At 45.4% G+C, this 24,154-nt stretch overlaps 1 protein-coding gene across 7 annotated transcripts; it reads left to right on the top strand.

Annotated features, from left to right (window-relative positions):
• The first annotated feature begins 3,496 nt into the window (after positions 1–3,496).
• On the top strand, positions 3,497–21,878 carry ECHDC2 (enoyl-CoA hydratase domain containing 2). 7 transcript variants are annotated; one of them, XM_043574991.1, is made up of 10 exons: positions 3,498–3,736; positions 9,042–9,109; positions 9,190–9,277; positions 12,170–12,256; positions 13,089–13,181; positions 14,623–14,682; positions 14,930–15,087; positions 18,807–18,857; positions 20,353–20,400; positions 21,277–21,878. In XM_043574991.1, exons 1-10 carry the CDS (start codon positions 3,604–3,606, stop codon positions 21,352–21,354), a joined length of 864 nt encoding a protein of 287 aa, XP_043430926.1. In that variant the 5' UTR covers positions 3,498–3,603; the 3' UTR covers positions 21,355–21,878. The 7 variants fall into 7 exon arrangements, with proteins under 7 accessions (XP_043430928.1, XP_043430926.1, XP_043430927.1 ...); XM_043574992.1 differs by having other exon boundaries at positions 3,499–3,736; positions 14,626–14,682; XM_043574990.1 differs by having other exon boundaries at positions 3,499–3,736; positions 14,626–14,682; positions 14,900–15,087.
• Positions 21,879–24,154: the final 2,276 nt, after the last annotated feature.

Below are 24,154 nucleotides of genomic sequence, written 5' to 3'. Positions count from 1 at the left end.
CTTTGCCGATGGTTTATTTAGCACAGATTTGCTGTAGGGATTCTAATTTATAATAGTAATATTTCACAAGCCAGTAGCATACGGTTAACGTCTCTTAATAAGCTCATAAAGAAATAACATACTCCAAACCAAAGATAGGTTAACTACGTTATAGTTCCAGGCATAAGGGAGATGAAATAAAGTCCAAGTTTAGTTGTGATGTACTTTCTATGAGTTAGTTGGTCCTCTGTAAATCAGTCCTTCCAACTAAGCTGGGAATCAGCTGCCAGCTTAGGTTCCTTACTGCTGAGGCACACAGCTAGCTGGCACCGAGTTGACCACTACCTAGGAAGAGTAGGCTTGCCAAGGCAGAACAGAAGTCTGTCTTCCTGAGACCACTGTGCCTTGAATACCACTCAGGACCAAGGGTAGGGTGGCCACCCCACATGAGCAAGTGTCTCAAGACCTTCAGAGATCTGTTTTGATCAGCAAAGAGTAGCCTTGCCCAAATAGAACATTCTCAATAAGTCCTCATAAATTCTTGGTATTTAAAGTTTAAATGTCCATTATATCATAGTTGCTCCTCCATATGTTCCTATCTATAAGCACTCAGCAGCACAATTCTGCTATCATCTTCACATGGCCTCCCAAGTTCACCCTCAGATCAGAACAACTGCGCATAAGTCATAAATGGATTTGAAATCTTCACAAACCAACACATTCTCATAAGGTGTTTTGTGAAGATGATCCTAATAAATACACAACAAGGACCCTTACTCAGGACTCCTGTCTCCTCCTGGACATTAACCTCTCTCATATTCAATTCTGCATCTGCTCCCTTGCTGGACAAGAGAGAATTCCAGACTCAAAGTCTGTGACACCTATGGCCGTACTGTTATTACCACTTTGTCCTATGCCCATTGCTGCTCTGCTGATCTTTCTTGGAGACCTAGGAATAATAATAATGTAGAGGAAGGGGGCACTTTGTTATTTTAAAAACCAGGCACCAGATTTCCTCTTAACAAAAGGAATTCTTTTATTGGTGTATTAGTTTGCAAGTGCTGCTATAACAAAGGACCACAGGTTGGATGGCTTAAACAACAGAAATTTATTTTTCCACAGTTCTGGAAGCTGAAAGGCTGAGATAAAGGTGTCGGTAGGTTGATTTTGTCTGAGGTCTCTCTCCTTGGCTTACAGATGGCCATCTTCTCCCTTTGTCTTCACAGGTCTGTCCTCTATACCTATCTGTGTCCAAATTTCCTCTTCTTATAAGGACATCAGTCATATTGGATTAATGTCTAGCCTAATGATCTCATTTTGAACTTAATTACTTTTTTGAAGACCCTATCTGCAAACACAATCATATTTTGATGTACTACGGAATAGGACTTCAGCATACGAAATTAGGGGGACATAATTCAGTCCACAACAGTTAGCATTAACCTCATTAAGTATGAGAAGTGGGGTCCCACAGTTGATCCCCAACCTTTCTTTCTCATGCCTTCTTGTGTCTACTATTCTTTAAGGAGTGAAGGAGTTGGAGTTGTGTCCACTAATATATAGAAAAGGGACACAGAGGGATGGCCAGATGATCCATAACCTGAATTAACTCATTGGAAGCAAAGGCAAGGGATCAAAAATGGCTAGGACTGATACAAACCCCAATTAATCTTTTAGGTCACACAGAGGAACTTAGGGTTTCCCATGAGACCCAGGAAGGAGATGAGAGCACATTTTTGCTTAAACCTTACTAGACATAGTGATGACCTCAGCAAACACCAATGACTTTGAAAAGAGAGAATGTTAGGGGTGTCTGTGTGGCTCAGTTGGTTAAGCATCTGACTTCAGTTCAAGTCATGATCTCATGGTAGTGAGTTCGAGCTCCGTGTCAGGCTCTGTGCTGACCGCTCAGAGCCCGTAGCCTGCTTTGGATTCTGTGTCACCATCTCTCTCTGCTCCTCCCCTGCTCATGCTCTCTCTCAAAAATAAATACACATTAATTTTTTTTTGAAAGCCATGGCCTTCAAAGAAATAAAAAGAATTTTATTTCTAGATCACCTAATAGTCCAGCCATTGGTTGGAGGCATGAATTATTAGTGACTTTGGGGTCATTAACAAGTGGAAGGCGAGTGAGGTAGAGTGTTCACTGAACACTCTTTATTGATCCACCCAGAATGAACTAAACAGGGCCACTGATGACCTCTGCAAAAGCATTTTGGGTAGATAGTGGAGGCAGAGGCTAGGGATTCACATTCACAAATATTTTTGCCATCTAATTAGTGAGCATAAATTTGGGATGATTGAAGAGTAACTGGGAGGTGAGGCAGTGAAGCCCATGAATGTAGACAACATCAGAATGAATAAATGAAATGACATTTAAAAAATGGAGTAAGAAGCAAGGTTCACACACCACCATTCAATCATCATAATACCACCATGACATAGTGACAAAGATTCTCTTCTTGACCAAATTCTAGCCATGCCCCTCTGAGCCCACTTCTCTACTAGGCCTCAACCTTGGCCTACAATGACTTGAACACTAACATAGTTTCTAGCAGATCAAGGCCACATTCCTAAGATAACCCTGGCTCCCCTTAGAGTGCCTGGAGAAGAACACTTAAGCCAACTGTAGAAATTAATAAAGGAAAACCCTCACTAAACTGTAGTCAGGAGGCCAGAAAGAGGAGTTCTCATGCGATACCCCTGGACATCAATTACAGGAGGAATTGTCAATTATAATAGACTCAACAGGAGAGGGTGTACATTGTATCTCCTACAAGAAATCCAGTGGGTCAGCCGCTCAGCCCATGAGAAACTGTGATCACTCTGACCTCTTGCTTTTCTCCAGTGGGTTTTGGTTTTAAAGCAACCACTCCCAACTTCTCCATAAAATATGGTTTCCTCCTCTGTTGGACTAGCCTGTTTTTTTCCCGTGGCTTGTTTGTCCCAAATTGCAATTCTTGGCTATTCCCAAAGACACCTATTTTTGCTGGTAAAACAACTTTTATTTTTAAGGTCAGCACTGCCAAAAGAATTTACTGCTTGTTTCAGCCAACACCTGAAGACAGCACTCCCACTGTCTGTCACCGCTGCCACCAACCCCAGTCTCTGTGGGAGCCTAAGGTTGGATAGGCACCAGTTAGCTAACACAGATGAGTTTCACGTGGCCAAACGCCTTTCCTGATTTTTGTAATTCTTCACAAGCCCGGTTCACCCACCTCTCTCGTTCTTCTTTCTCCCTTTAAAATTCTCAGGCACCTCTGTACAAATGGAAGTTGAGTTCAGTTCACATATGACACTTCCCATTTGCAGTAGTACATTATCTGTTCTCACTACTTTAGCCTCCCCTTTATCTGCGACAGTAGTCACTATTATTATCCCCGCTTTAGTAATTAAAACACTGGCACTTAAAGAGGTTGACATCCTTGTCCCAAATCACACAGCGGAGCCGGGCTTTACCTAGCCAGGGCTCCAGGGCTCTGAGAGTCAAGAGGCGAGAACTGCGTTGTGCTCTCCGCCCATAGGTGGAGCAGTTTGCGAAACCTGGGGGCGCCGCTGCAAGCTTTCAGCGAGAGAGGAGGGTGCAGTGGAGGGGCCCTTGGCACCTTCCCAGCCTGCGCCCAGATGCTGCGAGCCCTGACCGGTGCCCTGCGCCTTCCACGCCCCTGGAGACCCCTTCAGACCCGCAGCTGCGCCTCCGATGGGGCGGCTGGGGACCCGGAGATCCAAGTGCGCGTCCTGGCAGGTCCAGACCAAGGTAAGTGCGCTGTCGCGGGAGCGCCCAGGGGGAGACGCGACGGGTCCGAGCCGGGCTCCTGGCGCTGCTGCCAGGGCCGAAGCCATGGCCAGAGCGGCCCACTACACGCGGGAACACAGACCAGTAAGGGGAAGGCGGGTCGTTTAAGGATTTGATCCCGAATGTGCGGTTTCCCAGTTAAGGCTCCCCACGCCTTCCTAAGGCCGGGGAAGTGGGTGGCCCCGTCACTAGCCGCCCAGACCCTAGTTGAGGTGGAGCTCTAGGTCAATCTAAGTCCCTTCAGTCCCCCATTCGAAGGCCTGGGGCTGTGACGGAGGGACGGAGACTCGCTCAGCGATAGACCAAGCACCGGCGACCCCCACCCCTCACCGCTTCCACCCCAGTAACTTTAAAAGGCCTGCTGTCCCGTCGGCCAAGAGTCCTGGCTAGTTTCCAGAGCGCCGAGGCGGCGGAGCCAATCCGGCTCGCCATGCAGGGAGAAGAGGGAGGAGAGCAGAGGAGGAGCAAAGACCTGGGCAAGTCTCCATGCGCTCTGGCCCTGCTGTGGCTGGCCGTGGCTGGCGGACTTTTACACTCTTTTTGAGTCAAAGGAGAAAGTTCGTGCTGGTCACTGGCAGAGAACTTTTTTTCCTAAGTAGGCTTCACGCGGAGCCCTAAGCTCAAAGTGGGGCTTGAACTCACCACCCTGAGATCAAGACCTGAGCTGAGATCAAGAGTGGGATGCTTAACTTACTGAGCCACCCAGGCAGCCCTCCATTTTCCACTAAGGGCGTTTTGTTTTTTGCTGGGGTGCAAGGGGATGTCAAAGTGCATTCAGTGGCGTTAACACCCCTCAGTCCTCTGCGTGTTACCATAAGGGCAAAGCCATTTTCTTGGCTTTACTTTCTCCCCAGTCCCAACTCTCTCCCTGAGTTTGATGTAGCATAGTTTGTGTTTTAATTTACAGTTTTAAAGTACATAGATGGTGTCATACTATATAACTCGTATTTCTTCCTTTTTTCCCTGGTTGATACTAAGTTTTGAAGAGCTGCTTTGCCATATAAATCTAGTTTCTTGCTCCCTGCTGTTGTATACTGTTCCGTAGAGTGCATCCCCGACATGGACATGAAGGGTCTTCCTCTAGCCATTTGGGATTGTTGGTTCTTTTTTGTTTTGTTTTTTTTAATGTTTATTTATTTTTGAGAGAGAGAGAGAGAGCAAGGGAGGGGAGAGAGAGGAGACACAGAACTCAAAGCAGGCTCCATGCTCCGCACTGTCAGTACAGAGCCTGACATGGGGCTCGAACTCACAAACTGTGAGATCATGATCTGAGCTGAAGTCAGACACTTAACCGACTGAGCCACCCAGGTGCTTAGGATTGTTGGTTCTTAGAGAATACTCCTTACTCTCATGCTTAGTTCATTGCAAAGCACAACAGCACTTGCTTTGAGATTGTTATAATTATTCTCCCTACTTTACAGATTAAGAAATTGAGGCAAAGGTTAGGTAGTTTGAATCAGATCTGATTTCAAAACCTGTTTTCTCAACTATTAGATCATCACTACTTCTTTAGTATTGACTCAAAAGACAGACTTCTACATCAATTAAAAAAACCAAAAACCAAAAAACTATCATATGTCAAATTAGGGCTCACTTGCAAATACAGAATGTTTTATCCACAAATAACAAGGATTAGCAGATTAAACGGCTGCCCTTGCCAGAGGGCATATAGAAGGCAGGAGGAAGTCATTGAGGAAGGAAACCACGGAGGAAGGAAACCATGGAGAAACCACGGATGGAGGAGGCAGCAGGAAGAGGCTCACAAAGGAGAACACTGCCACCACCCCTACCTCCATCCCCCCACCTTCCACCAACCTAAAGTGATTTGGGGTCATTTGATATTCATGTTAGAAGCCACAGGTTCTGCTTCCACTTGAGCTGATGACACCACAACATTGTCACATTTTCTGTTGTCCTTGAAAATGGGATTCCCTCTTTAACCATCTTGGCTCTTCTTATGGCTCTACCCAACTCCTTAGCTGGGCGTTCAACGTTCTCCACCACAACCTTACCTTTCCATCTTATCTCTTCAGCGCATTGGGTTCATTTCAAACTGTCCCACCTCTGTTTTGTTCACTTGGATTCTCTTTCCACTCTGCTTATGTAAGTCCTTATGGAATTACACACCCCCTCCTTCCCATTTTCCCATTACTTTCCATGTATCTAAACTTATCTCTCTCATAGGTTGTTAACTCTTAGAGAGTGAGGATTGCTAGGTGGGTCCAGCTATTAGGCACATTCTCTTCTGGGCCTGAATTTCCCCTTCTATATAGTAAGGGGTGGTAAAAAGAGTTGGTCTCTAATACCTTACAGTGGTTCCTGTTGATTTTTTCTGAGGAACAAGAATTTTCTGTCCCTTTCAAGGTCTAGTTTCTAGGTAAGAGTAGGGAGGGTATAGTACACACCTATCCTTACTGTGGAGGTCCAGCAAGGGCAATGTTCCCAGAATCAGGGCTTGACTAGAAAGTCAGGGACCATGGCTGATTCCTCCCTATTTCTCCAGGACTTGACATGTGATAAGTGCAAATTAAATGAAAGCCAAACATAACCCTGTCTGGCTCCTCATAGCTCCCAGCTTGGAGTTCATTCCTTCTATTAAATCCTAGAGTTTCCCTAGCATCTATGCATTTTTCCTGCTCACTGCTCACTCACAAACTCTGGCTAAGCACTTATGGGCATTATCTCTCTCTTTTTTTAAGACTTTATTTTTAAGTACTCTCTACACCCAAGATTTACAAACAAATTTACAACCCCAAGATCAAGAGTTGCATTCCCTATTGACTGAGCCAGCTAGGTGCCCCAAGGCATTATCTCTTTTAATCCTCATAACAATCTTTTTATTATTAAAAAATAATTGTTTTAATGTTTATTTGTTTTTGAGAAACAGACAGAGTGCAAGTGGGGGGTGGGGGCAGAGAAAGAGGGAGACACAGAATCGGAAGCAGGCTCCAGTCTCTGAGCTGTCAGTGCAGAGCCCAACATGGGGTTCAAACCCACGAGCTGTGAGATCGTGACCTGAGCCAAAGTCAGCTGCTTAAGCAACTGAGCCACCCAGGTGCCCCCCTTTTTATTATTTCTACTTATGGATTAGGAAATTGAAGACCAGAGGGTAAAGCAACTTGCCCAAGACCAGTGGAACTAGTATATGACTAAGTTGTGACATGAGCCAAGCACCCCATTTGTATTCTGAAAGAAGGAGATAGAAATGGAGAGAAGGGATAAAGATGAAATGTGGGGAGAGCATCAGCCGGAAAGGCAAGACAGATTAGGAAAGTGAAGAGGAGAGAAGAACGTCTATCAATCTCAGGATATTGCCTGAGGATAACAAATTACCACAAACTTTATTGCTTAAAATAACACACATGTATTATCTTATAGTTCCTATAGATCAGAAGTCCAGGCACAATGTAGCTGGGTTCTCTACTTCAGGGTTTTACTAGGCCACAATCCAAGAATTGGCCAGGGGTATGGTCTCCTCATAGGCTTGACTAGGGAGAGATCTGCTTCCAAGCTCCTCCCATTGATAGCAGTCACCTCCTGTGGTTGTAGGACTGAAGTCCTGTTTTCTTCCTGTTGGTCTGGGGGGTGTCTCGCAGCTCCTGGGGGCAGCCTATAGTTCTTTGCCACAAGACCCTCTCTATAGGTCCACTAGTTTCTCTAGTATGCCCTAGCAAGACAGAGTCTTACATACATTGTAACCTAATTATCATTAAATTTTAATCTTCGAAGTGACATTTTACGAGTTTAGCTATATTCTGTTGGTTAGAAGCAATTCACAGGGCCCCGCCCACACTCCAGGGAAGGAGATTATTGAGGATATGAAGATGGGGCCTGTCTGCCACAAAGATGTTGGACCTCTAGACTGTTTTCCTCAATTCCTCTGATGTGGTTTCTTTGTATCTACCAGAGTTTCCCTTCCCCAGAGTTGCAGCATTTTCTTTCATGGAGCATTAGAGCTGGAGAAGACCCTGGGGACATCTGAGTTCTGTGGGACCTCCAGATCTGTTGGGCTCAAAGAACTCTTTGAAGGTTTCTGGGGAGGCTAAGGAAGCCAGCCTAGTCTGCATGTTATAGATTTCTGTCCTGAACCACAGTTCTCTAACTCCTGGCTGGAAACCCTGTCCCTTGAGCGCTCCAAAACTTTTACTGTCTCTTCTGTGTCTCAGATTAACTCACACTGAGAATGCCATCTTAATAAATACTGCTTGTTTCACAGACAAGGCTCAGGACCCTGGGGGAAAATACTAAGGGGTCTTTGAAGGCCAAAAGATAGGTAAATACAGGAGGGGATACAACCAAGAAGGTACGAGAGTATTCGAGCCCTTGCCCAGAACTGGTCTCTCTTCTCTACAACTGGCCCAGATTGTGGGGGTGAGTTGAGGCCAGAGTAGGATGCAATGGCCATATTGGGGATGGAGGGTGGGGGCATCTTTTGGGTGGTATTAAGGAATTTGGCTTAATTTTGGTGGAAAGGGAAAGGGAGGGTCATGGTTGGATTTGGGTTAGAAAGAGGACTCTGACCCAAATGAGGAACGAATGTGGAGTAGGGAGGGGGAGCAAGACCAAAGGCAGGAGGGTCAATTTTGGGTGATCCATGTAGTAAAGAACCCATATAGGTTGCTGGCTGCAAGGAGGGATATTAGCTGAAGTATCTGAGATGTCATTTAAGAGGTTGAACTGGCATTGGAGACTGAGTAAATTCCATGGGTGAGGAAGAGGGGACTTCTGAGTTGATAGATCATTTACTCACAAAGGGAACAGGAGAAAAGATTGATCATTTTTTGACCGGTTGGTCAAGACATCAAGTGGGCAACTGTGTATTCAGGCTTAGAGCTCCGGGGAGAGTTCTGGGCTAGTCAGATATGCAGAGCAGTTCTGGGTATACAGGAGGCAAGCACACAGGTGGTGTGGAAGGTGGAGAAGGGGCAGATGAGCATGTGAAAGCCCTCCTGACTTGCCCGTGTGTTTGTGTGTATAATAACAGCAGAAGCATGTAGGAACCAATGCAGTGGTCATTGTTGTCCGTCTCTCCGTGTTGCTCCATGGGGGTTACAAGCCCTTTCACTTCTGTGAGGGAGAAAGAGCAAGGGGTTATTCTCTCCATGTTATGGTCAGGGAAACTGAAGCCTGGGTGTCTGTGACTTGCTCTAAGTCACACTGCTCATCAAGGGTAGAGGCCACCAAGAATCCAGGCGGCTGCCTCCAGGCCCCAGCCCAGGAGTGAGCAGGCCAGCTGGCTCACCCAAGGCTGCCCTGTCACCTGCAGGAATCACGGAGATCCTGATGAACAGACCAAGTGCCCGTAATGCCCTGGGGAATGTCTTGGTCAGTGAGGTGAGAAAGGGCAGCACCAGGGTGGGTGGGGGCTGGGCTAGGGCTGGGCTGGGAGATACCTGAAAAGATCTCCTCTGCAGCTTCTGGAAGCTCTGGCCCGGCTGCGGGAGGACCAGCAAGTACGCGTTCTGCTATTCAGAAGTGGAGTGAAGGGTGTATTCTGTGCAGGTGGGTTTCCTCCCTTGCCTCTACCCCAGGGCTCAGCAGGGTTCCCACCAGCCTATAGGGGGTTGGGGGTGTAGGTCAGCTCTAGCATAGGACTTATTGTTCCCATTTTATAGATGTGAACTCAAATACTCAGAGGTAAAATGCCTTGCCTCGTGTTACACAGCTAGTAAGAGGTAGAATAGAATTCAATTTTAACTTGGCCCCTCTGACCCTCAAATCCTTATTCTATCTGCTACACCATGCTCTGTTCTGACGCTTCACTGAGGAAACTAAGTGCTGTGACATTGACAAGGTCTGTGGCCAAGAAGGTACTCTGTGTCCCTTTGCCCACCCACAAGATCTCAGTTCCTGTCGCCAAAACTCTCCACTGCCCCTGGACAATTTGGTCCTCACAGTAGGGCAAGCATCACCAACTTCTGTTTCAAAGACACAAAACACTGACTCACATCCCCACAACAAGAAGCAAGTGAGTGAGAGATGCACTGAGCTGAGCTAAGAACCCACTCTGGGGTGATTGGGGAAGGGGTAGCAGGAGTCACTGAGGAGGTGAGAAGAGGCCATGGATGGGTAGGATGGGAAGAACATGGAATTTCAAGGTGATATGGCTCAGTCTCTAGGTCTGAGCTGTCGGGATCACAGTGCCCAGTTTGGGGTCTCCCCTGGCACGACAAGTATGCAGAGGGGTCTGCCTGACGCAGCTGCCCTGGATGAGGGCCTCACTCTACCCTGGCTTCCTCCTTCAGCTCTATGCCTGTCTGACCTTCTCTATGAAGGTCCCAGTAGCCCCACTATCCCACCTAAGCACAGGGAAGTGGAGGGGTTGGGGGGATGGCTGCAGGAGGTCTGGGTCTGTCTCTGACTTGTTCTGGAATCCTGGGATAGTCCCTACCCCTCTTTGGCCTCAGTTTCTCCATCTGTCTTTGAGGGGCTGGGACTAATCAAAGACATGCAAGGGCTGTCAGCTCTGAATTCCCATAGTTTCAGATGTGAAGAGAATATATTCACTCCCTACTCCCACCTCAGCCCCCTGCCATCTGGCCTTTGATGACTCTGCCATGGTACTACTCTTACTAAAGTCCTTCCCAACTCCATCCCACTGTATCCTGCACTTGCTTGTCAGTTCTCTCATCTTGACTTTGTAGTCTCCTTGGACCACACTGACCCCTCCTATCAAAAAGTAATATGTTGGGGCACCTGGGTGGCTCAGTCAGTTAAGCGTCCGACTCTTGATTTTGGCTTGGGTTATGATCTCAGGGTTGTGGGATTGAGCCCCACATTGGGCTCTGGGCTGACAGCACAGAGCCTGCTTGGGATTCTCTCTCTCTCTCTCTCTCTCTCTCTCTCCCCCTCCCCTGCTCTCATGCACTCTCTCTCTCAAAATAAACCTTAAAAAAAATCAATATGTCAATTATCTCTCAATAAAACTGGGAAGAAATAATACATTTTTGATGTTTAAATTTGTTTATCTATTTTGAGAGAGCGGGAGAGAGAGAAAGCATGGGGGGGAGGGGAGCAGAGAGAGAAAGAGAGAGAGAGAATCCCAAGCAGGCTCCATACTATCACCATGGAGCCTGATGTAGGGCTTGAACCTACGAACCGTGAGATCATGACCTGAATGGAAGTCAGATGCCCAACTGACTGAGCCACCCAGGTGCCCCAAGAAATAATACATTTTAAATATTATCATATATATTTTAAATTGTGGTAAATAAATTACACAGAGTTTACATTTTAACCATTTTTAAGTATAAAATAAAGTGGCACTGAGTACATTCACATGGCCATGCAACTATCACCACTGTCCAATTCCAGAAATCTTTTATCATCCCAAATTCTGTACCTATTAAGCAATCCCTCTCCATTCCTCCTCCCCACACCAGCCCCTGATAATCTCTGTTGTACTTTCTATCTCTATGAGCTTGCCTATTCTAGATACCTCATACAAGTGGAATCATACATTTGTTCTTTTGTATCTGGCTTTTTTTACTTAGCATAATATCCTCAAGGTTCACCCATAGTCAACATGTCAGAACTTCATTCCTTTTTATGGCTGAATCATATTCCATTGTATTTATACTACGTTTTATCTATCTTGATGTGCCCTGGGTTGTTTACACCTTTTGGCTATTGTGAATAGTGCTGCTATGAAAATTGGTATGCAAGTCTCTGTTTGAGTCTTTGCTTTTAAATCTTTTAAGAGTGAAACTGCTGGGTCATATAGTAATTCTACGAATAACTTTTTGAGGAACTGCCCACATGTTTTCCAGAGCAGCTGCATCATTTCACATTCCAACCAGCAATGCACCAGCGTTCTCCACATCCATGCCAACACTTACTTTCTATTTCTGTGGTTTTTTATAATAACCATCCTAAACGGTGTGAAGTTGGTTTCTCATTGTGGATTCAATTTGCATTTCTCTAATGACTAATGATGTTGAACATCTTTTCTTGCTTGCGTTTATTGCCCATCTGTATATATCTTCTTTGAAGAAATGTCTATTTGAGCCCTTTGTTCTTTGTGGTTTTGGTTGGTGAGTTCTAAGAGTTCCTTAGGTATCCTAGATATTAATACCTTATCAGATATGTAATTTGCTAGTATATTCTTCATTCCATGGGGTGTCTTTTCACTCTTGATAGTGTCCTTCGATGCACAAAAGTTTTTAATTCTAATGAAGTCCAACTGACCTTTTTGTTGTTGCACCTGTCCTTTTTTGACACACCACCCGCCCCCCCCCCCCCCTTTCCTCCCTGGCTTCCTGGCCCATGCCTTCCTCTCTGAGATTTCGCCTTCCTCTCTGCCTCTCAAGTCACCTTTGCTGGGTCCTTTAACAACCTGGGATTCAGTAATAGGTTATTTCCCAAGGGCTGTCACCACCCCCTCACTATCTGCAGGTGCAGACCTGAAGGAACGGGAGCAGATGAGTGAGGCGGAAGTGGGGATCTTTGTCCAGCGGCTCCGAGGCCTGATGAATGAGATTGGTGAGGGTCTTGGAGTGGGTTGGAGGAGGGCGTTCAGGGGCCCTGCAGATCCCAGTCCCACCACACCTACCATCCTCCACTGTAAAGAGAGGACAGTTTCTGTTGTGAGCTCTGTGAAGACAGATGACTCTCCCAGGAGGAAGGGCACAAAGAATTCTATAAGGTGGAAAGGGACAAGAGAGTTCAGAGGGCATTTCTCCCGGAGGGAGCTCTGGTGCTCAGCCTTTGTGTCCTGCTAGTTCTGACCTCCCCACCTCTCTACCCTCAGGGTTCAAGCCCAGCTATTCCAGTGGAGTCAGATTTCAGGCTGCAGGCCTTCAGGCTTTGATAATTACTGCTCTTTTTGCCTGGAATATCCCTCCTTGGCCACCTGAACTTTTTACTCATTCTTTAAAACCAGCAGGAAGCCTTCCCTGACTGGTTCTCCAAGATTTCTTTATCAGAGCACTGATTACCATGGGTCATCATTGCCTGTTTACAGATCTGCCTTCCCCGTATCTATTCAATCCTATGTTTTCAGCACCCAGCATGGGGCTTGGCACACAGAACTTGGAGGAAGTGCAGAAAGGCTGGTCTGGGGATGCCAGCAGGAGAGTGGGCCTGAGCACGGATCATTCAGCCCATCTCCCCACCCCAGTAGCCCAGCTAATTTCCCAACTTTCCCCAATAGAAAAACCAACTTCTAAGATAACCTGGCTGAGGTACGAGGTAAGGTTCCAAACCTGGGACCCCTGAGGCCCTCTGTCCCAACCAGCTAGCCCCTTTCCAATCTTGAGTCCCTGTTCTGGTCCTGCTAGGGCCTCTCAGGCTGAGCCTTTCTTCATCTCCACAGCAGCCTTCCCGGCACCCACTATTGCGGCTATGGACGGGTTTGCCTTGGGTGGAGGCCTGGAACTTGCCCTGGCCTGTGATCTCCGAGTAGCAGGTACTGGGCAGAAGAAGAGGTGGGACAGGGTGAGGAGGGAAGAAGTAAAGCAGGGTAAGTCTGGAGATTCTGCACTTAGCCACTGCTCTGAGCTTTCCAATCAACAGCAAAACTAAATGTAACGTGAGGGATACAGAGCAAGTTTGGGGGGAAGCTGGTTTCCCTCCTGGCCCAGCCACTGACTGCTGTAGTACCTTTTACTCTTCAGAACCAGCCTCCTTCACCTCAGGAATGCTTCTACCAACCCCACAGCAGTTGGCGAGAGGACAATCAACAAAAACGCAGGGAGGGGAGACTGAGGAAAAGATTAATTGTTCAACTTTCTGGTTCTATGCAAGCCACATTTATTTGTCATGTTTTGCACAAAGAACCATGGGGGCAGTTTGTCGCCAGCCCAGTTAATCACAGACATGCCTGGGCAGAAACACTGCCCTCTGGTTCACTGGTACCAGGCAAGGGTTGCCATACTTGTTCAGAGCGGTTGAGTTTGAAGAGTGGAGGGAGGGGATGAAAAAGATGATTGCCTTTAACCTTACAGGCTTGCTGGTTAGTGTGCCCTTCTTGGCAGCAAAGTCTGAGTGCTATCTGGTGCTACTCTCTTCCTTTCACTGCTTTTTCCTGCCACTCCAGGTAGAACATTTAGAAATGTGTAACTCCAGGCACAGAGGTAGCATCTACATGATGCATATCAAAGAGAAGGTATCAAATTACCAAGTCAGATCATAGCTCCAACTCTGTTTCTCATGTGCCCATGTTTAGGGCAACTAACTTGCAGGGTTTGGGTAGATGGCAGAGAGTGACTATAAAACCCCTCATAGGCAGGAGTATTGGCCATTCCCTGCTGCCAGACTGCATGGTTCAGATGGTCTGTGAGGGAATTCAGGAGAAGCCTGTGGGGTGGGACACACAAGGGAGCTCCTTAGAGAAGTAGAACTCAAAAGGAGAAGTGGACTGAAACATGGGAATTTTCAGGCTGATGTAAAGCTGGGAGGAATAACTGGTGTGAGCATGAGTCGTGATACTATAGGCCAGGCCAGAGCTAAGGGTCCATGAGACAGAGAATCCATTAACTCACAAATAGGCACTGGGTACCTCCCAAGAACCCCTTCCTTGTTACAAGCACCAGTACCTTGTTTGATCCTAAGCAGCTCTCTGACGATGGCAGAAGAGTAACCATATTTTTTCCACCTATGAATGAGGCTCAGAAAGGGTGAGATTTGCTTGGATGCATACCTCCACCACCGGAGGAGGCAGGATGAGGGCCTAGGCCTCCTGACTTCTATGTTAGGGCTCTTGCCAAGGCAGAGTCTGGGGAGGTCTGCTGCGGCCAGCCCATGACAGAAGTGGTTGGCTGGAGGGGTGAGCCTAGGGGCAAAGGACTCTTCTCCCTGGGGATTGGCACTGCAGGACAGCGTGGGTGCTTCACTCTGTTCTGTTTAAGCAGCTTCCTCGGCTGTCATGGGGCTGATTGAGACCACCCGAGGGCTCCTCCCAGGAGCAGGTAACTGTACCCACAGCACCCATCCTTCTCTACTTACCCATTCCCACTCTATCCGAGCTACTCCCCTGCTTCCATCCTTTGCCTTATGTTCTGGGCTCAGCCCTTCCATCCTAACTCAGAATCTGTTCCTCTGAGAAGTCTTGGCTGACTCCCAGACTGGGCTCCTCTGGGCTCCCACTTCCTATGTCGATTTACCACCCGCACTCCATCCTGGCAGGAGGGACTCAGAGGCTGCCTCGATGTCTAGGAGTGGCCCTGGCAAAGGAGCTCATCTTCACAGGCCGAAGACTGAGTGGTGCACAGGCTCAAGCCCTGGGGTTGGTGAACCACACTGTTCCCCAGAATGAGGAGGGCAATGCCGCCTACCACCGGGCAAGAGCGCTGGCCCAGGAGATCCTGCCCCAGGTGAGGTAGCAGCCTAGCACAGGAGACCCTGTGCCATGGGAGGGGGTATGTGTATACCTGTGGGGAGGCGAGGGGGTGCGTCCTGTGAGGACACACAAGATCCACTTAACTGGACTTAAATTTAATTAAAAATTTAGTTTCTCAGTTACACTTCCGCCACGTCAAATGTTAATAGCTACATGTGGTTAGTGGCTACTAGATCAGACAGTACTGCAATAAAATGTCCCCAAAACTATAAAGCAAGATTCTAAAGCAGATAAAGAACTACAAGCTTATCTTTCCCAACATACTGCACAGAGAAATTCCCATGTATCATGTAGGACATGTGTTACGACCCCAGCTAGGTGTAATCCTACCTGCTTCCAGGCCCAAAACCTTTAGCAGGGCAGCCAGAATCTGGCTGATGGGGTCTCCAAGGACTGGAGAGCCTCTCACTGCTGGCTTCTCACTTGTCACTGCTGGGCCCTGGAGGAAGGTCCCAAGTTTCCGTATGAAAGCAGCTTGAAATGGAGCTAGGTTTTATAATGACTTAGCCCACATGGAGCGCTTCCTATCCATCAGACACAATCCCAGGTATTTTAAGAGTTTCTCAATCACTAGTACAATCCAGCCGAGTTGATTATCCCTGTTGTATTTGTAATACAACAGACCCAGAAAGGTTAAGTGACTTGCTCATCAAGGTCACAAAAAGTGACTGCAATACCAGAAAAAAAGACAATACTGGCATTTGGGCTTTTATTTTGTATACTACAAAATACAATATAAAAACTGGTATTCTTAAGAGTGCAGAATACATACAAAATTTTTAAAACTTAAATAATGCATTTCCAACACAAAAAATTTACATTTATAAAACAGATAAGCTTATAAAACTGTTAACCATATATTATCATTTTAATATTAACAGAAAAAAGTATTTGAATTAATCACGAAAATAAGTATTTTATTTTGGAAAAAATACTTTGTCTCTCTTAAATTTAAATAATCCTCCCTCATAACTTTCAGGTGTTCTTTGAGGGGCAAGGACTGTAACTTTAAAAATTAATAGTGAGTTGGTTTAAAAGAAAGAACTTGTTTTGTCTTTATTTCTTTTTCTTTTCTTCATCACATACAAATGGAGCCTGATGATGTTACTTGGGCCATTCTAATGCTACCAGGTTTCTATTACACTTGAGCAAAAGTCTGAACTAACACAAAAAAACTCAAGGTAGTGCGTGGCTCACTGCACTAGCAAGACTTGTGGACTGTAGGGTTGTCTTTTTGCATAAACTGAATAACTGGGTCTTTGAGCTTCATCTCAAGAGGATTCAGATTTCAGATTTTTGAATATACTGAAACAATGGTCTCCTACTAATATAATTACTTATATTTCATTACTTAAAAATAGCTTTGTATACCAAGGCACCAGCTTACCAAAAATTAGTTCCACATTCACTAATCCCAATCTTCAACTTCTAGGCGAGTTATTGGGTGCCCAGAATGAGAGGGTTCCCGAATAGGATGAGTGTAAGGATGGTGTGATAGACTGCTGCTCTCTAGTGGATAAACCACCAAGACTAGGGAGTCAAATGGTATCCATACACTCAGGGAAAAAATTACATTTTCAACACACACACAACACACATTGTATCTATACAGTTTTTACTTTTCTTTGGTGAGAAATCAGTTTATTAGGTAGTTACCTAAATAATAATGCATATTCATGACAAGCAAATCAAACAGAAGAATAAGGGCATAAAGTAAAAAATCACAAGTAGGGTGACCCAGCTGACCTTGTCTCCGTAGGGCTGTCTCAGTTAAAAGTGAAAGTCCCATATCTTGATAATCCTTCAGTCACTGGCAAACCAGGATAGGTGGTCACCCAAACAGCTCTAGATTCCCCAAGCCCTCACCAGAGATGATCACTGTTAACAATTTACATACTCTTCCAAAAATTTTCATTGTATATATAGGAATACATATTATGCACATACACTCACACATCTAAAGAACTCTGAATTCCTTTTAGGACGGTCTGGGAGACAAGGAGCACACTTGCAGAGGCTAATACAGTTCTAACAGACATATAAAAAACATGAAATTAAAATATGAATAGTAAAGAATTCAAACAATATGGAAATGTATAAAACAAAAAGTGAAGTTGTCCATTCTCCTGACCCTCTGGAGAGATCAAAGGCACGTCATGCCAACAACTTTTACACAAATGAGATAAGAATGTACATACTAGTATAGCCCTTGATTTTTTTTACCCAATATTTTGGAGTTTCCCATTTCAGCATATACTTATCAACCTCATTCTTTTAAAACAACTGCACGCTTTTTCATTCATGGTACAGATGTGCCATCATTACTCAACTAGTACTCTAATGATGAACATTTTATGTTGCTTTTTGCTACCAAAATGGCTGGAGTGCATAACTGAACATCTTTGTGTACTTCTAGAAGTGCATCTGTAAGGTGGATTCCTACATGGAATTAAAACATCAAAGGGTATGTGCATCCACCTAACATCTTGCCCTTAGAAGCATGGTACCAATTCACTCCATCAATAATGTATGAGAATACCTATTTCCTGAATCTCAACAAACAGTGGGCATCACCAACATCTTACTACTTACCTAGTTTAGGGGAAAGGGGGCACCTCAGATTTTTAAGCTGCATTTCTTTAACAGTATAACTGAATAACCCTTGTGTTCATATTTCCTTTTCTGTGAACTACCTTTTCATACCCTTGTGAATATTCGTAAAAAAATTATACCAGCTCTTTGTAAATCAAGGACATTTGCCTGTCAGAAACATCACAAATACATCTTCCCAGTTTTTCACTTTTGCCTTTTATTCATGGTATTTTCCCCCAATATGAAGTCATTTGTGTTTATGTAGCTAGCCTTTTCACTTATGGCCTCTATGTTAACAGACTTTACAAATCTTTTTCTGATAAAGTTGTACTTACAAAAACTTCAAATAATTTATATGATCAATATAGGGAGTAAATACATTTTTTGCCTAAAGTGAGGCCGGGGATGGACTGCCAGGCCTGCGGTGGCCCAAGTTAATCGGAAGCAAGACCAGTGAACCGCAGGTTGCTGCTCTGATACACCTGCTTCCAGTGGCTGTGTAAACTGCCCCTTGGGATTTCAACTCAGGCCTGTCAGACCCCAAAGCCCAAGTTCCTAATCTTGACCTATTTTTCACCCTGCTGGAGTGAAACCTGCTTGCAGTAGAGGCTTGCATTTGCCGAGATGAGTAGGGGAACAGAGCAGCAGTGAGAAAGGTGACTGGAAATCAAATCCAAGCTTCCCCACTCTAGACAAACAGGACCAACTGCTTCACCTCCCTGAACCTCAAAGATGGCACCATGCTTGAAGAGTGGGTTGCACCTTTAGGCAAGTCTGTAGGTGGGAAAACACTTTGTAAACTATTGTATGTTATACACACTGGGGGGATAGGTTAAATGGCAAGAACCCCAGATACACTTGGGAGGCTCAGGGATCAGTCAGGCTTCCTTCATTATAGATAGAGAGTATCAACTGAGAAGTAGAAAGTACTAACACTAACAAAATGTAACAGAACAGCTGGAACTTGACCCAGACCTGTCTCCCTGTCCATGACTCTTCCCCCCGCCCATGAAGATAGGTCCCTCTCTTTATTCCAACCCTCCCCCTCAACTATCAGCATTGATCCCCTCAGCTAAGACTTTTTCCTTTTCTTTTCCCTAGGCACCCATTGCTGTGCGGCTGGGCAAAGTAGCCATTGACAGAGGAATGGATGTAAGCAGGTTCTGGGTCCACTGAAGTCAGTGGGATTGCTGGGAAACAGTGCTTTCATGGCTCATGCAGACTGAGAGCACAGCTAGAAACAACTCAGGAACCAGACTTTTCTAACAAACATGGAGTCTGACCTCTCTCTGTGCCTTAGTTTCCCACCCACAAAATGGAAAATTTGGCCAGGTGATATTCCGAATTACATTTTATCCTCATCTCTTTCTCTTAGAGAGAAAGTAATTTGAGTAAAAGGGTAAATGACTTACCTAGGATCACAGAACAAATGTAATAAGAATGCAAGTCTGTATGGCTTCCAGTCCATGTTCTTGGGTTTATGCTGGGGGTCAGTAAGGTGGCCTCAAGGATAGGGCTCAGGGTGGTGCCTTGGATGCTACTAATCCATACTCAGACATCAACTTACTCATCAACTCATCCATTACACACTGAATCTAGACCTGAGCTGAGAACTGGGACACAGAGAGAAGTCAAATATGGTCACTCCCCTAAGGTAGGGAAACAGGACAGATACAGACACAATCACTAGTACAAGGCAGGGGTACCTGGCTGCCTCAGTCACTAAAGTATGCAACTCTTGATCTTAGGGTCAGGAGTTTGAGCCCCATGATGGGTGTAGAGATTACTAAAAAAAGGCAGGGGTGGGTACCAAGCAGACACAGCTACTGCTGGGTATTGCTGGGTTAGGGAATGTTTTGTAAGGTTGGGCCTTGGGTTGGATGAGGGTTCAAAAAAATGGGAAGAGTATGAGCAAAAGCATAGACGTGTATAAACAAGTAACTTGACTGGGAGTAAGGGGTGAATTAGACTATACAGCACGTAAGTTAGGGGCACAGGCATTCTGATGCTGGACTGTCTGGATTCAAAGACCTGCTTCTCCATATATAGTTGTGACCTTCACCTTTCTATGCCTGATTTCTCAGCTGTATAGTAGGGATAATAACCCTTGCTGTGAAAAGTAAACGAGTTTATACACACATGGTATTTCTCTTAGAATGGTGCCCATAAGTGGGAGCAACAGTAAGCACTGGGCAGTAGGGACTAGAAAGCGGCCAGGGGCCCGGCCATAAACCCCAGGGCCTTACTCCCCAGGACAACAGAAAGCCTGTGAAGTTCACTTACCAGGAGTGACAGGAGGTGTGGAGAGGCAGCCAGATGGGAAGGAAGGAATACTGGCTATGTACAGCTTCCATACACCCTCCTCAGCTCCCCAGGCCAAGTGCAATCCTCCCCAGTTCTCACAGACCCGCTTTGTCCCAAACACTGTTTTATCACTGCTACAAATGGTGTTCCCTCTCCAGGTAGGGAATTCCTTATCATATTCATCTCTGTTCCTATGGACTAGCATATAGTAAGCCTCAGTAATACTTTGCTGGAGGAATCCACGAACACTAGGAAATGGTGTAGGCAGTAAGGTGGGCTGGCACCCCAAGCAGACAGAGGGGAAGAAGGTCAGGCTGATCCAGGCACCACTTCTTTCTCACAGGTGGACATCGCATCAGGGATGGCCATTGAAGGGATATGCTATGCCCAGGTACGTGACCGCTGTCCGTTGGTACATACTTGCAAGCAGAGGGCAGGCCAGAGTGGGGAGACTTGTGTAATACATAAGCAATTTAGTAGGCTCCTCCCACCCTGAAGAGTTAAACTCTGTGCCACTCCCTCTCACAATTAGCATGGGATGGTCCTAGGGAAACCACACTGGTCCCTGGTACTGTGTCCTCAGCCATCTAATGGTGGCTCATACTGCCCCACTTAGTGCACAGAGAGTCACAAAGCACACAGGTAGAGGTAAGTGGCAAAGAGCCACTTCTTTTGTCTCTGTACCAGTGGCTGCTGTAGAGACCAGGATGGCCTTGCAATGTCTAGGCCTTGGTTATAGCCTGCAGGCTGTGTGTGTTCAATTGTGGAGGATTGGGGGAGGATGGTTACCTAAGGCTGACTTATTTAGCCCTTGACTCCTGGGTGAGTCAAAAATACTAATATCCAGGTTAACAAATATCCAAAATACTCCTAAACAAGGGGTCTGGGGACTTGTAGAACCTGGTACAAACTGGCTACACACCAGGATTCAAAGCCAGATTTCTTACTGTAAAACTTAATCATTCTCTACCGATCAGCCTCGTATTGGACTCCTGCAGACTATCAGCTCCCTGGAAGTATGTAAGCAGTGTGCAAGAGGCTAATGTGACAGGTCACAGATGCTAGAGAGGTGGCCTAACTTCCCCAGGTGATCAAGGAGTCAGGCCCACACCTTTGCCTGGCCCATCATCAGAGTTCAGAAACAATGAAAAGACTTGGACTCTGACCTTGCCATGGGCTGGACAAGCTTAAGCAAGTCTTTATTGGCCTCTGGCCCTGTTGTGCCCCCCACCCCACCCCAAATTAATACTCTGTATTGTTGTTTCAGAACATCCCCACCCAGGACCGGCTAGAGGGCATGGCAGCCTTCAGGGAGAAGCGGCCCCCCAGATTTGTTGGCAAATGACTCCCATTTAAGTATGGGAGATGTAAACCATCAAGGGCAAGATCCACAAGGACAATGATAGATATAAAACAACTGGCATGGTGTCTGATACCAAGGTACTGACCATGCCACTGACTGCTACCTTCGTTATTCCTTATCCTGGGGCTAGATGACCACTGGGGTCAAGTTAGCTTTGGAGAATATCTGTCTCTCCCTATTTGAATGGTAAACTAAGGATTAAAATAGATCACTCTGGGTCTTTATATTATTGACTCTCAGGCCTGGCCTGACCTCTGCCACTCAATTATCGGGTGCTCACCAGAGACAGCAAAAGGTTGTAAGAACCCTCCAGTTTCTTCCTCCATACAATAGGGATAATATGGAAACCCTGGTCATGGTAGAACAGGCATCAGGAATCAGACTGCAGATCCCAGCTCTCCTAGTTATTCATTGTGTGCCTCAGCTTCTTCAGCTGCAAAATGAAACTGTTAAAAACAAAAAAGCCTATGCCTCATGTTCAATAAATGTGAGTTATTATTACTGTACAGTGCTCTTGTGAGAACCGAATGAAATCATCACTGTGAAAACTTTGTAAACTATAGGGTGGCAGGCAATCTTTGATGGCTGCAGTACACAGTGCTCTCAGGAGCACTGAGAAGGGAGCAGGTTAAGTCTGAAGGAGAGAATGGAGGGTCAGGAAATGGTCAGGTAACACTGGAGTGAAGCCTGAACGTTCAATAGGCATTTGAGGCAAAGAAAGGAAGGGTAAGGGAAACAGCATGAGGGAAAGTGAGCAAGAGGATGACACACTTAGAAATGATGGTGGCTGATAAACACATATGCACACTAAGCCTCATAGCCCTGCTCCTGTACCAAGGTAGGAAAAGAGAAGGCTGCATCTTAAGCTGTGGCCTTATGATCATTCTTTAACTCATCTCAGCTTCCCCAGCTTAGGGCTGGTCTAGAGATACTAAGCCAAGGGCATGGATACATAACAGTAACATTGTCGATGTGCTGCTAAATACAAATGTGCCCAAGGCTGTGCTCATTTTCTGGAAGGAATAGTAAGAGCCCAGGCCTTAGAATCAGAAAGAACCACATTAGCTGGAGCCACGCATTCCTTGTAACTACTCAGTAAAGTAACAATGTTACTTAACCTCCTTTTTCTCATCTGTTAAATGGGGGAGAATACAACTTATCTATATCAAAGGACTATCATGAATGAAACAAAGTTCAGAGGGTTGCCTCAACAGGCACTAGTTCTTACTTACCACATCCTCCTATCAGTAAGAGTTAGTATCTGGCAACAGAATGTTCTAAAATACCGGAACCCAGGTCAGGAACTGAAGACAGGCTTTTGGAATCATGCAAAAAAGTGAATACAAGAAAATACAGTGCAGTTTCAGAACTGTGGAAGTAAAGAGATTACAAATTCTCCTTATCTTGCTCACTGGTGAGCAAGAATTTTGAATATGATTTAGAGTAAGGATAAGCCTCATTTGATTCCAAAAGACAGTACACAGAACTCCAGTAAGAATCGGGCCAGTTCGGAGTGCTGAGCGACCAGCTTTTGATATGGGCTCGGGTCATGATCTTGTGGTTTGTGGGTTCAAGCCCCACGTCAGGCTCTGCACTGACAGCAAGGCATCTGTTTGGGATTCTCTCTCCCTCTCTCAAAAAATAAAAAATAAATTAAAAAAAAAAAAAAGTCTGGCCAGCTAAAGCACAAACATCTAGTATAAAAATATGCCACTAATCAAAAAGGAATATACTTTTGTTCTTTGGAAAACTTAAACAGAGGAATGGCAAAACATATTTCGTTGGTTGTCAATAATAAGGAAGGAATTCATACTCTGTTCCACAGAGGTTTGCAAAGGACACAAACAGAAGCCTCTGATAGTTTATACTGCAGTTGAGGCTGGTTCTCAAAAGCCCATTATATTTCTTGTCTTCATGCTAGGTAAGAGCACTCTGAAATCTATAGCAAAGTCTTTTTTCTGGCCCTTCCTCTTCTTCTCAGTTTTGGTCACAATCCCATTTAAATCAGAACTTTGAGGGATCAAGATTTACAATGCCCATATAATCATTATCTACACCCTCTACTCACAGTCATCAAGTCCTACTATTTTCCACCAGCACATCCACTTACACAGAATGTTATGTTCAGTCTAGTGTGTAAAGTTGGAGCCTTTTGCAAAAGGCCAAAAGCAGAATACCCAAAATTGTAAAAAATATATTTTTTCCTTCCCTCTACCCCACAAGTGGAAGGTACTTTGGTATTTATTAAAAAAAAAAAAAAAAAAAAAAATTCCCCTCTTTTTCCTCCCCTCCAGCTGAGATTCTGCCTTCTAAACAACACATTTATAAGCATGTATTTTCCAAAGCTTTTTCATGTACTTCTTTTCTAGTAGCCTCACTAGGAATAACAACTCAGGATATTCTTTCAAACATGAAATTTAACATAAATACCAAGGTCTCCCTGTAGGTCTTTCGTTTCTCCTTCCTCTCTGAAACTCCCAGAGTTAAGAAGCTGGCCAGGGCTAGGAAAAGTAACTGGCATAGCTGTTCCAACATAAGCTAACAGGCCTCCCCACATAGTCCAAGGCTTGATTTTGCAAAGCTGTTGAAGGAGCGTTCCCAGAATGATTCCAACTTGATTTGGGATTATGGCTATCATTCAAAATCAACCTTTTTGCGGCCTACAGAAAATCAACAATAAAGGCCAGTGAGGCAGCCAACTTACAAACTCCAATGATAACTTGTTTCAACACTGAACTGCTGGCAAGGCAGAAGGGCTGACACTGAGGAACAGACAGCACCT

Source organism: Prionailurus bengalensis, chromosome C1, assembly GCF_016509475.1.
Source record: "Prionailurus bengalensis isolate Pbe53 chromosome C1, Fcat_Pben_1.1_paternal_pri, whole genome shotgun sequence".
Taxonomy (NCBI): Eukaryota; Metazoa; Chordata; class Mammalia; order Carnivora; family Felidae; genus Prionailurus; species Prionailurus bengalensis.
Note: the sequence above shows the minus strand (reverse complement) of the source record. Positions and strands in the feature narration are given on the sequence as shown.

Bases quoted from the DNA above. Each gene is read 5' to 3' on its own strand.
- ECHDC2 (XM_043574989.1), top strand. From the start codon at position 3,604: ATGCTGCGAGCCCTGACCGGTGCCCTGCGCCTTCCACGCCCCTGGAGA. The intron at 9,278-12,169 runs GTGGGTTTCCTC...CACTATCTGCAG, and splicing joins GAAGGGTGTATTCTGTGCAG to GTGCAGACCTGAAGGAACGG. The intron at 14,683-14,899 runs GTAACTGTACCC...CCATCCTGGCAG, and splicing joins AGGGCTCCTCCCAGGAGCAG to GAGGGACTCAGAGGCTGCCT.